Source organism: Solea solea, chromosome 14 (assembly GCF_958295425.1).
Source record: "Solea solea chromosome 14, fSolSol10.1, whole genome shotgun sequence".
NCBI classification, from domain to species: Eukaryota; Metazoa; Chordata; class Actinopteri; order Pleuronectiformes; family Soleidae; genus Solea; species Solea solea.
The window spans coordinates 2,849,464-2,864,053 of NC_081147.1; the positions used below are offsets into that span (position 1 = coordinate 2,849,464).

A 14,590-nucleotide genomic window follows, 5' to 3' on the forward strand; every position below is an offset into this window, starting at 1 on the left:
TATGGGTGAAGTAAACCTTAAAAAATATAAGCAGTAAAGCAAAACGTTGTATTTGGGTGGAATAAAGCTTTAGAATGAAGTAATAAACGGTGGTAATTGTGTGGAATTACCCTTTACAACAGTGGCCGACAGCGGCAAACGCACAGCAACGAGGACACATACAGCAGCACAAACGAAAAAAAGAACAGATCTAGGAATTCAAGAAACTGCAGTAGTATTGTACGTAGGGACCTGATCATCTCAGTCGTTAGGTGGCGCTGTAGCTGTCTGCTAATACGCCGTAACACCCGAAACTGCGGTCTCTGGCACTGCGGACACATACTATTGTATTTTTATGACCTTTAAATACTTTTAAAAAAAGATTAAATTAAATTAAAAAAAATATATATATATATATATAAAGAGCTATACATACATATGTCCATGTATCGAAGTGTCCTATGAACCGTTTGACATGACTGACTATTAAGACACAGCGCTAACCCAGCGGAAGTAGACATCACAAAACGGAAGTAAACAAACAAAGAGCTAGCAGATACATCCAAGTATACACAGATGCATCAAAAAACCTATCCCAAAAAACAGGAATAGGAGTCTTCATACCAGAATTTCTAATTAAACAACAGAAACGATTAAGTGATAATGTATCAGTGTACACAGGAGAACTTACTGCTATTCTATTAGCAGAAATACAACCACTGAAAACAATCATCTGTTCAGACTCAAGTTCATCACTCATAAGTTTACAATCCAGCCATTCTGAAAGCAGACAAGACCTCATTATAGAAATACAATAAACATTATATAGAATTCAGATGATGGGACTCACAGTAATATGTTTATGGATACCAGCACACATTACAGGGGTTAAAGGGAACGAAATAGCAGACAAGGTGGTAAAAGCAGCAACAAGACATAATAATATAGATCTAGCAATAAAATTAAGCAAAACAGAAATACACAGCATCATTAAACAAAAACTAAAGGAGAGATGGCAAAAACAATGGGAGGAGGAGAGGAAAGGAGAGATGGTTTTACAGTATCCAAAGAAAAGTGGGAGTGGCTAGGCGCACAGAAAGAAGCAGTAAAAAGGGGAAAATATAATATCGAGGATCAGATTTGGCCATACGGGATTAAACAACACATTATTTCTCATCAATAAACACATTACAGACAGATGTGATCACTGTGGGCAGGAGGAATCCATTCATCATGTTATTACACAATGTCAGAAAGATCAAAGGGAGAGAGAAGTGATGATTAGAAAGCTGAGAGACATTGATGAAGAATGGGAGTTGGCAGAGGTTTTGAGCAAGAACCAGAGTGAGTGCTACAAAATATTACTGAATTTTCTTAAAACTACAAGGTTGATTGGGAGGATATAGGATGTGTGAGTGTGTATGAATAGGTGTATTTATTTATATGTATATAGGTTGTTGTTTTTTTGGGTTTTGTAGTGTGTATATCTGTATATATATAAATATACAGATAGATGGATATAATTATTAGTATTATATATTTTTGTTTATTTATTTATCTCTTGGGTTATAATAGTTCAGTTGGATTAACATTTCGATGCACACTCCATACCAGATGGTGGCGGTAATGCACCAAATCGTTGTTTGCCAACCGCCATTAAACCTCGGAAAAGAAGAAGAAAGAAGAAGAAAGAGCTAGCAGCGTTAGCGTACTCTGCATGTGGACATAACAATCGTGAAGATAGCGGTGTTTTCATGTGTCGCAGGTAAAATATTCCTGTTGATAACGAAGCAGCGATGTCTGCGCTTCAGTGTTTCAGAGATTTAATCACCGAGCGACTCACTGTTGCTGCTGAGGAAATATTACGACACGTCGAAACAACCGTCGTAGAGTACGAGGAAAAGTTGGATCGTCAGCGCAAACTGTTGGAGATCGTTTGCAAACCTCGAGTAACGTTACAGCGAATAGGTCTGTAAAACCACAATGGTCTTTTTAAATACTAACAAGTAAATGTGACTCATAATGCACTAATTACATCGCGTTTTCTACGTCCTGTAACGCTCACCCCAGTGCTGTAGGGATGGGAAGACTCTTTTTACTGACTCGGACCTTTTACTCTCGGACAGTAAATTGAACTAAGATTTTTTCAGTCATTTCGTTCATTTTTTACAGCGGGTGGCGCTGTAGCCCTCTTGTGGGCGTTGTAAATAAAGACCGCGGTTCTCAAACACTTAACACTGAAGGCAACTACGTTTGCTTCAGCTGACAAAGTATAATAAACAAAATGCCACAAGCTATTCAACCCATATGAAACCCTAGGAAAGCAAATACACACCACAATAAAAAAAAAAAAACTTGTTTAACAGCACGAGGGTGACTAGGTAGCTGTCACGTGACCTGAGGACGGACGCTCAGTTGAGTGAATCCTGAGCTAATCATTTGTTTCCTTTCCTGCTGAGCTTATGCAGCTGCCTGCCATCATGTGGCGAAGGAAGGTACTGCATTATTTATTTAATTCCATATGGATTTGAGTAAGGAGTTGACTGAATTAACCTTTTTTAATAGCTTCCATTTTGCAGTTGTTATGAATTTACCAATAACTATCCAATCTTAGGCTAACTTCCTTCTAAATTTACTTCAATGTCAATTGTAATCTATTCCTTTGTGTCTGTAGAGCTTCCACAGCAGCATGTCTGTCAAGAGGAGGAGGTTCTCACTGAGCAGCAGCTCTGTAACCAGGAGAGGAACTCCAGTCTAGACCAAGAGGAACCAGAGTCACTACAGATTAAAGAGGAGCAGGCGGTAATCTGCACCAGTCATGAGGGAGAGCAGCTTGAAGTGAAGCAGGAGGCTGATACATTAATGTTGACTCCTGAAAATGAGGAAAGTGACCACATGGAACCAGGAAGAAATGAGGAAGATGTGGATCTTCAGCCCAGACTCCATATGAAGTGGGGCCCTGTAATAAAGTTACAGAGGACAGGTATGTACAGCCAGGATGTGGCTTCTGTTTTACTTTGATCTGAAATAGAGGACAGAGGGGAAGGAGAAGCACAAACAGAAGAGAGAGAGACCAGGACCAGATATAGTCATAAATTTAGACCAAACAGTTCTGAATCGGTTATGACATGTTTTTTTTTCAAGCATTACTACAATGTCAAGCAGCAGCAGCAGTGATTGTTGATAAAAATGTATACTGATATCAACTTTAAATATTGCATTAAAGTAATGACAATAATAATCGGTGTGAGCACAAATGGGCAACAATTCTACTACTGGGGCGCGAACATGACTAAAATGATATTCTTGTCCAAGTCAACTTCTAGTGTTGGTGACTGTATTATTTGTCACCAAATGTGTTCCGTTTTCGGTGGAAAAGAGGTTTTATTAATGATTGTTAGTTTCTCCCCCTCAAGGTGTGGTGGTGCTTGTAGTTTGTTTTTCTTGTCAGTTATTTTCCTGTGGCTTGTTTCTCCCTAGAGAGGCGTCGCTTTAGTGGTTATCCATCATTATTCCATCAGTGGAATTTAGTTTTTGACCGGTGTTCTCAGTTTGGGTTAACAGTTTCCTTTTTCCCAGGAAATATTTTGTTTTGTTTTCCTCCCCTCATCCCCTGGTTAATATACAAATAGAAACAAACTACTGCTTGTGACAATAATAAAAACATAGGAACTGAGTCTGGATCCTGAAAGATGAAAGATGAAGATTTAGGTGAGAGAGAGAAAGAGAGAGAGGAAAGAAAGGAAAGACCTATTTGAAGCAATTTACTCCTTTTTTATGTTGTGATTGTTTTATCTTTGTGTTGTCAGCAATGTTGCAACATCACTGTGTCTTTGTCTGTAGAGCTTCCACAGCAGCATGTCCCTAAAGAGGAGGAGGTTCTCAGCGAGCAGCAGCAATGGAACCAGGAGAGGAACTCCAGTCTGGACCAAGAGGAACCAGAGTCACTACAGAGTACAGAGGAGCAGGAGGCTGATACATTAATGTTGACTCCTGTTAAAGAGGAAAGTGACTACATGGAACCAGAACCAGACAGTGACCACCAGCTCCTCTCTCACAGCTCTCCTGCAGCTCAGAGTCAAGATCAGACAGAAAGTCACCATGTTGACTCTTTGTCTAATAGTCAAGTAGAGTCAAAGCCATGCATTACCAAAGTAGAAAACTGTGACACATCAAAGATAGAGTCTGAAACTTACACAGGTAAAAAGTATTTTAAATGTGATACTTGTGGAAAAAGTTTTGTTGATAAGTCTCAACTGATTATACATATGAAAGTCCACACAGGGGAGAAACCATTTTCTTGCACAACATGTGGAAAGTGTTTTATTTCGCGTAAGGACTTGATAGTCCATGGAAGAATTCACTCGGGTGAGAGGCCATATTCCTGTAAAACATGTGGAAATGGTTTTCTGCGAAGGTCTAATTTGATAATCCATGAAAGAATTCACTCTGGTGAGAAGCCCTATTCCTGTGAAACATGTGGAAAGAGTTTTATTGATGGAAAAGAATTGAAAGTCCATCAAAGAATTCACTCTGCTGAGAATCCATATTCCTGTAAAACATGTGAAAGGAGTTTTTGTCGAAGTTCGGATTTGATAAGACATGAAAGAATCCACACGGATGAGAGGCCACATTGCTGTAAAATATGTGGAAAGTGTTTTGCTCAAAGGTCGCATATGATAGTCCATGAAAGAATTCACTCTGGTGAAAAGCCTTATTCCTGTAAGACATGTGGCAATCGTTTTACGCGAAGGCCTAATTTGACAGTCCATGAAAGAATTCACTCTGGTGAGAGGCCATTTTCCTGTAAAACATGTGGAAAGCGTTTTTCACGAAGGCCTAATTTGACAGTCCATGAAAGAATTCACTCTGGTGAGAGACCATATTCCTGTAAAACATGTGGAAAGCGTTTTCTGCGAAGGCCTGATTTGATAGTCCATGAGAGAATTCACTCTGGTGAGAAGCCCTATTCCTGTAAAATATGTGGAAAGGGTTTTATTCAAAGAGGGAGTTTGGCAGAACATGAAATAATTCACACTGGTGAGAAGCCATATTCCTGTAAAACATGTGGAAAGTGTTATAGTCGAAAGATGCGTTTGACAGTCCATGAAAGAACTCATTCAGGCAAGAAGCCATAAACCTGTACAACGCGTGGGAAGTGTTTCAGTCAAGGTTTGTCTTTGGTCGAACATAAAAAAAAACTCATTTAGGTGAGAAGCCATATTTCTGAAAAACGTGGAAAGTGCTTTATTTGAAAGGAGAATTTCAAATATTCTTTTGCTTTTTGGGCCGCATGAGTATTTTTTGTTGCAGTACCACGAGTGGCCACCATGACAAAATTATCTTCAATGCAGAGGGGGCGGTGCTCTATCCAGTGCTGATAATACATCCATGCTCATGCTGAGGAGGTGAGAACTAGCTGGGTTCATAGTTCACACACTGAGTTTTTCTGTAACGGTCAGTCACTTTTGGACATATGGAAGCTGGATGTTGTCAATACTGATTATAAAATATAACGTAATTATATCAACAAGCTTTGTTAAATATCTATGTGAAATAATTGAGAAAATTAGTTCAAACCCAATTAGGCATTCATTTTCACAGATAGAATTTTTTATGCCCGTTTTTATTTCCTGTTAGTTTGTCGATGTATATCTTATTTTATACTGAGTGTGTTTTTCTACTTTTCAAGTATCACTCATTGAAATGGGAAGTTTTTTATATCTTGTGTTTCATACCTTTTGTACCCTTCTGTCATTGTATTCATCGTTTTTATTGTTTGGTCAAAAAATATGAAAACAACCCAACGTTACTGGGTTGGCAAAGTTGATGAGTTTGTATAAATGAATTAAAATAAAAACATGTCATAACATGCTACTCAATTATCTCTATTTGTAGGTGCTTCCCCCCCCTTCCGCCTCCACGAACCACATCCTCCCCCCAACCTGAAAAGCTTGTTAAGCCCCTGGTTGACACAGACGAAAGCAATCATAGTCGTACACATAAATCACACAAGTGACTAAACGATCAACAACAGGAATGGCCAGCGTGGTAAATCCTAAAGCAGCCTTCTTTAACTGCAAGTATAGCCAATACTTTTCACTACTTAAAAGGAAATAATATATATGTCAAATGCACATTATGTTCTGGGCAAAAGTGCTTCTCCACGTCGCTGTCAAGCAAAACACAAGTTTAGGTTTGTGTACACTGTTGCTGTTAGTGATATATTGTATTAAGTGTCCATTCTATTATAATATTCAGATTTACCTAAATAATTGAACATTTTAAGCTCTGTTAAAGAGGGGGTGGAGGTGGGGTCCAATTCTTTGAGCACTTAAAATGTACTTGAAGGTAACGCAATAGTTACTTTCCCCATTAACTAGTTACTTTTATCATTTGTAACTCAGTAAGTTACTTTTTGGGAGAAGTCATTAGTAACTGTAACTAAGTAACGTTTCCAACACTGCCTGCCATTCCTCCAACTACGTCTCCTTGTCGTTGCTTGACACTAACAAATGTTTGCAACCAGAGCAGCACACACACACACACACACACACACACTCTGCTGCAGCAGAGAAAGCAGCTTGGAGCGAACATTGATGAAAAGTATGTTGTGCTCGTTTTATAGTTTTTTCTTGTTGCATAAAAAGAAGGGGTTTTGGGGAAACAAACACAACCCAGCGATCCACTCGGCAGATCAACAACACTTGTTGGTGTGAAAGGCCTTTACACTCAGAAAGATGAATAGGTAACAATGGCCACATTTAAGTGTGTGCAAGTGCAGTTTGTTAGTAATACCATCATTTGTATTTGTCATGAATAAAAAAACACGTTTAAACGTACATATCTGCCTTCTGTCATTTACCTTCCTGTTCCAACAACATGAATGCATTTTTCTGTCATATTTAGAAATGTTGATTAATCGTAATTAATCTACAGCTACTCCATGATTATCACATTCAAATTTTTAATCATTTGACAGCCCTCACTTATTGTCTTTACACAGTGCCGGCCCGAGCCTTTAGGGGGCCCTAAGCAGAATTTGGTTTGACACTTGTATCCTTTAAAAATAGTCGTAAAGCAAAACTTTTTATTTGGCTGGAATAAATATTTAAACTGAAGTAGTTAAATATGGTGATTGGGTGGAATAACCCTTCACTACATAATGAACTTCCAGAAATACAGAAATACACTACAGACCCGTTAGATTTGAAACACACAAAAACTCTTCCGTAATAGTATACGTTAATAAAAAAGTTAGATGTAAATTAATATCGTCGCAGGTCATCCAAGTCGTTAGGTGTCGCTGTAGGTGTCTGCCGATACGGCCACCCGAAACTGTAGTCTCCGGTACTGCAGACACATACTTGTCTTTTTTTTGGCCATGAGGGATATTTAACAACCATGAAATTAAATCGGGGAATTAAATAAATGATTTAAATCATATAAACATCAAATGTCCGTGTCTCCAACTGTCCTGTGAACAGTTTTACAGGTCCATCTCGGACACAGCGCGAACCCAGCGGAAGTAGACATCACAAAGCGGAAGTAAACAAACAAAGAGCTAGCAGCGTTAGCTCCGTACTCTGCATGCGGACATAAAAAGCGTGAAGAGGGTGTTGTGTTCATGTGTCGCAGGTAAAATATTCCTGTTGTTAGCGAAGCAGCGATGTCTTCACTTCAGCGTTTCAGAGATTTAATCACCGAGCGACTAAATGTTGCTGCTGAAGAAATATTCAGACACGTCGAAAGAACCGTCGTAGAGTACGAGGAAGAGTTGGATCGTCAGCGCAAACTGTTGGAGATCGTTTGCAAACCTCGAGTAAAGTTAAAGCGAATAGGTAAAACCACAATGGTCTTTTGAAATACTAACAAGTGAATGTGACTCATAATGCACTAATTACAACGTGTTTTCATACACATACCAATATAATCAGTCGTTTTACTTAAATAATAGAACACAGTGTTTCGTTTTGTAGAAAATAAGCTTTAACTTCTTTTGTATCCACGAGGTTTTGACTAAAGAGACAAAAATGTAAAGTTAACATTCAGAACAATAGACTGAAATACATGGAACAATAGAAGCTAAATGTAAAGTGTTGACTGCAGAGGAAGTAAGCAGATGCTTAAACACTGTCTTATAGGTGTTTACCAACAGGGACAGAGCCTTAACATGTTCCACCTGCTGAACTATAATGGTAATTTAAACGAAGGGTCTGGTAGGTTGACGAATTTAGTACAATTCCATCTGAATTTGAGTAAGGAGTTGACTGAATGAACCTTTTTTAATAGGTTCCATTTTGCAGTTGTTATGAATTTAACAATAACTTTCCAATCTTAAGGTAACTTCCTTCTAAATGTACTTCAATGTCAATTGTAATCTATTCCTTTGTGTCTGTAGAGCTTCCACAGCAGCATGTCTGTAAAGAGGAGGAGGTTCTCACTGAGCAGCAGCTCTGGAACCAGGAGAGGAACTCCAGTCTGGACCAAGAGGAACCAGAGTCACTACAGATTAAAGAGGAGCAGGAGGAAACCCGCACCAGTCATGAGGGAGAGCAGCTTGAAGTGAAGCAGGAGGCTGATATATTAATGTTGACTCCTGAAAATGAGGAAAGTGACCACATGGAACCAGGAAGAAATGAGGAAGATGTGGATCTTCAGCACAGACTCTTTATGAAGTGGGGCCCTGTAATAAAGTTACAGAGTACAGGTATGTACAGCCAGGCTGTGGCTTCTGTTTTACTTTTATCTTCCAAATTTGTTTGTTTTTCACCATGATTAGATATGATTAAGAAAGGAATAAAAGATCCACCAATTATCTCAGCTGACATAGGGCAGTAGTTTGCCAGTCCATCGCAGGGCCACACACAGAGATGAATTAAGTTTTAATGAAACTTAATTTAGAAGAAAGCGCAAACAGAAGAGAGAGAGAGAGAGAGACCAGGAGCAGATATGGTCATAAATTTAAACCGAACAGTTCTGAATCAGTTATGAATTTATTTTTTTTCAAGCAGTACTACAATGTCAAGCAGCAGCAGAGATTGTTGATAAAAATGTATACTGAGATCAACTTTAAATATTGCATTAAAATAATGACAATAATAATCGGTGTGAGCACAAAAAGATGGCGCGCGGGTGTACACAGCAGCTCGAGGCTCTCGGCTTTTTAGGTTTGTTTTCGTGTTTTTGTTCATGTTTACACTTTTTATTCGGAGACTTGAAGCCTTAACCCAATACAGTAGGGCTAAACTGTGGGATTTGGGGAAAAACTCCGGACTTTACCCACCTCCAAAGCCAGATTTTATCCCACCCGAACTTCAGCGGACCACAGAGGCTCTCACCACCCCCTCTATGGCCCAGGAGATGGAGGAGACAACGTAAGCGGAGCGGAGTGCATGCTAGGCTACTTGCTAACCCACACAGACCGGCACTGCCCAGTCTCCTCCTCGCGAACATCAGGTCACTCACCAACAAACTGGACGAGATTCGACTGAGGATCGTCTCACGGAAGACAAACAGCTGTGTGGCGATTTCCACCGAGACCTGGCTGGATTATCCCCGGTGGAGCTGGCGGGGCGCTCTCTGTTCCGAGCCGACAGGACTGCAGCTTCAGGCAAGACCAAAGGCGGAGGTTTGGCACTGTACATTCACAACTCTTGGTGTACAGCCACAAGCATAATTGGAACTCCCTGCTCCCCCGATTTGGAATATCTGGCAGTGAAGTGCAGACCGTTTAAACTGGTTAGAGAACTCACCTCTGTCATGATCATAGCAGCCTACATACCACCGCAAGCTAATGCTAAATTAGCGCTGGAGGAGCTGTACTGCCTGATTAGCAGCCAGATGAACGCTAATCCAGAGGCGGCTGTGATTGGGGCGGGGGACTTTAATCATGTGGAATTGAAAGCTGTTCTCTCCAAGTTCTACACATTCATAAACTTTCCAACCAGAGACTATAACATACTGGACCAGGTTTACTGCAACATCCGAGGGGCATACAAGGCTACAGCAGCTCCTCACCTCGGCATGTCGGATCACATCTCTGTGGAACTGATCCCTGCATACAGACCTCTGATCTGCAGGACCAAGCCCACCCCCAGAACCGTTCAGGTTTGGACTGAGGAGGCTTCCTCAGCCTTACAGGACTGTTTTGAGAACACAGACTGGAGAGTGTTCAAGGAAGGCGCTGATCTGGAGGAATACACGTCGTCTGTGTTGTCCTATGTTCACTTCTGCACTGATGCTGTCCTACCCACAACGACAATCACGGTTTTTCCTAACCAGAAACCTTGGTTTGACAGCACAGTGAGGAACCTGCTAAAAGCCCGGAATGCAGCGTATAGGTTGGGGGACAGGCTGGCGTATAGCAGGGCCCAGAAAGAACTGAGAAAGGGCATCCAGCTGGCAAAACACCGCTACGAGCAGCGCAGTGAGGAGCACTTCAATGACAACAACCCACGTTGTATGTGGAAAGGCATCAGGACCATCACAGACTATAAGCAAAGCGACCAGCAGGTCAGCCGAGACCCCACTCTGCCTGACACCTTAAACAGCTTCTTCGCACGCTTTGACTCTCCAAGCAGCAGAAGGACTGTACATCTTCCTCAGACAGAGGTACAGCATCAGCCGCTCGTCCTGCAGCTGCACAAGGTGACATCCGTCTTGAGGAAGATCAACATCAGAAAGGCTGCAGGCCCAGATGAGGTGTCAGGTCGGACCCTGATATTATGTGCTGACCAACTAGCAGGAGTTTTTCTGGACATATTTAACCTGTCTATGCAGCTTTCCACGGTCCCTGTGTGCCTGAAGTCCTCCATCATTGTGCCTGTGCCGAAAAAAACAACCATCACCTGCCTCAATGATTACCGCCCTGTCGCTCTGACCCCATTCATCATGAAGTGCTTCGAGAGGATCCTCCTGAAGTACATCAAGGACGCCATCCCTGCTGGGCTGGACAGTCAGCAGTTCGCCTACAGAACCGTTCTACGGAGGATGCTGTCTTGTTAGCACTTCACACGGCCCAGACTCACCTGCAGCATCCTGACACCAATGCTAGGATGCTATTTGTGGACTTCAGCTCAGCCTTCAACACCGTTCTCCCCGACATGCTGGCCCTGAAACTCCACAACCTGGGTCTGTCAATATCGCTCTGCTCCTGGATCAGTGACTTCCTCACCAAAAGGCCACAGGTAGTGAGGATAGGGGAGTCCACGTCTGCTTCACTAACCCTCAACACTGGCACACCGCAAGGCTGTGTGCTCAGCCCTGTCGTCTTCACCCTCTTCACACACGACTGCTCTGCCATCCACTCCACAAACATGGTTGTGAAGTTTGCAGATGACACCACCAGAGTGGGTCTCCTCTCCAACAACGACGAGACCCACTACAGAGGAGAGGTCCAGAACCTGACCCAGTGGTGCTCCGGGAACAACCTTGTTTTAAACACCAACAAGACCAAGGAGGTCATAGTGGGCTACAGGAGGTCCAGGAAGACTGTACACGCTCTGCTCAGCATACGTGGAGAGGAGGTGGAGCGTGTAGACAGCATAAAGTTCCAGCGCATCCACATTTCCTCCGACCTCTCCTGGTCTGTGAACACTTCACACCTGGTGAAGAAGGCCAAACAACGGCTCTTCTTTCTCAGGAAGTTGAAGAGGTCTAGGCTCTCTTCCCAACTGCTCATAAACTTCTATAGAGCCACTGTCGAGAGCATCCTGTGTCTCAGCGTGACAGTGTGGTATGGCAACTGCACAGCACAGGACAGGAAGAACTTAGCCCGGGTGGTGAGGACGGCACAGGGGATTGTGGGATGCCGTCTACCTGATCTGGACTCAGTTTACACTGCCCGAGTCAGGAGATGGGCCAGACGCATAGCAACAGATCCCACACACCCGGGCTATGCACTGTTTGTACCGCTTCAAAGCGGTACAGCCACAAGCAGCCACACACACTCACCCTCCCAAACACACCCCTGCTGACCCCCCCCCCCCCATAAACCCTCACACATGCAGCCACACACAAACCCACCTTCTCACACACACCCCTGCTCAACTCTCCATATAACCTGAACCAAGTTGCACTAAACTTCACTTTGTAGTTTTATATATTTTACTTTTTATATATTTTACTATATATTTTTATATATTTTACTTTTACTTTACTTTTATATTTTTTACTATATTTTAGTTTTATACTTTGTTGGGTTTTATATTTCGTTGTGTCTAAGTCTTTTGTTGTGTCTTATTTAAATGTCAAGTCTTTTGTTGCGTCTTATTTAAGGGTTAAGCCTTTCTTTATGTCTTATTTAAGTGTTGAGTCCTTCATTATATTTTGCTATTTTATTGTGTACCTCATGCCGGGAGTCTCTGCAAAAATGTCATTATGTCCTCATAATGACAATAAAAACTTCTTGAATCTTGAAATTAGCAATTCTACTACTGGGCTGCGAACATGACTAAAATGATATTCTTGTCCAAGTCAACTTATAGTGTTGATGGCTGTATTATTTGTCGCCAAATGTGCACGGTTTTCGTTGGAAAAGAGGTTTCATTAACGAGTGTTAGTTTCTCCCCCTCAAGGTGTGGTGGTGCTTGTAGTTTGTTTTTCTTGTCAGTTATTTTCCTGTGGCTTGTTTCTCCCTAGAGTTTATCCCCTGCTTAATATACAAATACAAACTACTGCTTGTGGTAATAATAAAAACATAGGAACTGGATCTGGATCCTGAAAGATTAAGGTGAGAGAGGGAAAGAGAGAGTGGACAGAAAGGAAAGACACACACTGATCTATTAAGACCTAATTTACTCCTTTTTATGTTGTGATTGTTTTATCTTTGTGTTGTTGTCAGCAATGTTGCAACATCCCTGTGTCTTTGTCTGTAGAGCTTCCACAGCAGCATGACCCTAAAGAGGAGGAGGTTCTCACTGAGCAGCAGCTCTGTAACCAGGAGAGGAACTCCAGTCTGGACCAAGAGGAACCAGAGTTACTACAGATTAAAGTGGAGCAGGAGGAAATCTGCACCAGTCATGAGAGAGAGCAGCTTGAAGTGAAGCAGGAGGCTGATACATTATTGTTGACTACTGTTAAAGAGGAAAGTGACCACATGGAATCAGAACCAGACAGTGACCACCGGCTCCTCTCTCACAGCTCTCCTGCAGCTCAGAGTCAGAAACCCTTTTCTTGCACAACATGTGGAGGGTGTTTTATTTCGCGTAAGGAATTGATAGTCCATGGAAGAATTCACTACGGTGAGAGGCCATATTCCTGTAAAACATGTGGAAAGCGTTTTATGCGAAGGCATAATTTAATAATCCATGAAACAATTCACTCTGCTGAGAATCCATATTCCTGTAGAACATGTGGAAGGAGTTTTTGTCGAAGTTCGGATTTGATAAGACATGAAAGAATCCACACAGATGAGAGGTCATATTCCTGTAAAATATGTGGAAAGTGTTTTGTTCATAGGTCAGCTGTGATAGTCCATGAAAGAATTCACTCTGGTGAAAAGCCTTATTCCTGTAAAACATGTGGAAAGCGTTTTTCACGAAGGCCTAACTTGACAGTCCATGAAAAAATTCACTCTGGTGAGAGGCCATATTCCTGTAAAACATGTGGAAAGCGTTTTCTGCGAAGGCCTCATTTGACAGTCCATGAAAGAATTCACTCTGGTGAGAGGCCATATTCCTGTAAAACTTGTGGAAAGCGTTTTGTGCGAAGGCCTTATTTAGTAACCCATGAAAGAATTCACTCTGGTGAGAAGCCCTATTCCTGTAAAACATGTGGAAAGGGTTTTAATCAAAAGCGGAGTTTCGTAGAACATGAAAGAACTCACACTGGAGTGAAGCCCTATTCCTGTAAAACATGTGGAAAGCGTTTTGTGCGAAGGCCTGATTTGATAGTCCATGAAAGAATTCACTCTGGTGAGAAGCCCTATTCCTGTAAAACATGTGGAAAGGGTTTTAATCAAAAGCGGAGTTTGGTAGAACATGAAATAACTCACACTGGTGAGAAGCCATATTTCTGTGAAATATGTGGTAAGTGTTATAGTCGAAAGATGCGTTTGACAGTCCATGAAAGAACTCACTCAGGCAAGAAGCCATAAACCTGTACAACGCGTGGAAAGTGTTTCAGTCAAGGTTTGTCTTTGGTAGAACATACAAAAAAACTCATGTAGGTGAGAAGCCATGTTTCTGTAAACCATGGAAAGTGCTTTATTTGAAAGGAGAATTTGACAATCCACATAACACCACACAGGAATGAAGCCTTTCTCCCGTGAAACATGTGGAAAGGATTCTTGATATAAGTTCAGTTTGATAGAACATGAAAGAATTCATGCAGTTCAACCATCTTAAGTTTTTTACATTCCAGCATTATTTCCTCCCCCTTGGCCTCTTTTCCGTGAAAATAATTTACACCTCCATGGTTACCCAGGTGGCACCCGGGTTTATTTTTCCAGTAAACCCTACTCAACCCTCCCACCCTGTTCCCTCTCCAATTTCCTGGTGCCCATATAATCAATAAAACCCCCTCTGTGAAATAAGATTTTTTTGGGGGCTTTTTATGGCCTTTAGGAAGGTTTTACAAATGTGAAACTCTGTGAATTTAAAATATAGAA

General features: G+C 41.5%; 2 protein-coding genes across 4 annotated transcripts; both read left to right on the forward strand.

The window, feature by feature from the left end:
• The first annotated feature begins 1,641 nt into the window (after positions 1-1,641).
• On the forward strand, positions 1,642-9,518 carry LOC131472189 (glutamic acid-rich protein-like). Of its 3 annotated transcripts, none has more exons than XM_058649097.1 (6): positions 1,642-1,947; positions 2,448-2,474; positions 2,654-2,962; positions 3,823-3,857; positions 8,416-8,689; positions 9,274-9,518. In XM_058649097.1, the coding sequence occupies exons 1-6, from the start codon at positions 1,776-1,778 to the stop codon at positions 9,471-9,473; spliced, it is 1,017 nt and encodes a 338-aa protein (XP_058505080.1). In that variant the 5' UTR covers positions 1,642-1,775; the 3' UTR covers positions 9,474-9,518. The 3 variants fall into 3 exon arrangements, with proteins under 3 accessions (XP_058505080.1, XP_058505081.1, XP_058505082.1); XM_058649098.1 differs by having other exon boundaries at positions 9,301-9,518; XM_058649099.1 differs by having other exon boundaries at positions 9,195-9,405.
• A 3,258-nt stretch (positions 9,519-12,776) lies between these two features.
• LOC131472192 (zinc finger protein ZFP2-like) lies at positions 12,777-14,590 on the forward strand. The gene is given in 1 exon segment (XM_058649102.1): positions 12,777-14,590. A coding segment is annotated over 1 exon segment (1,071 nt). The 5' UTR covers positions 12,777-13,078; the 3' UTR covers positions 14,150-14,590.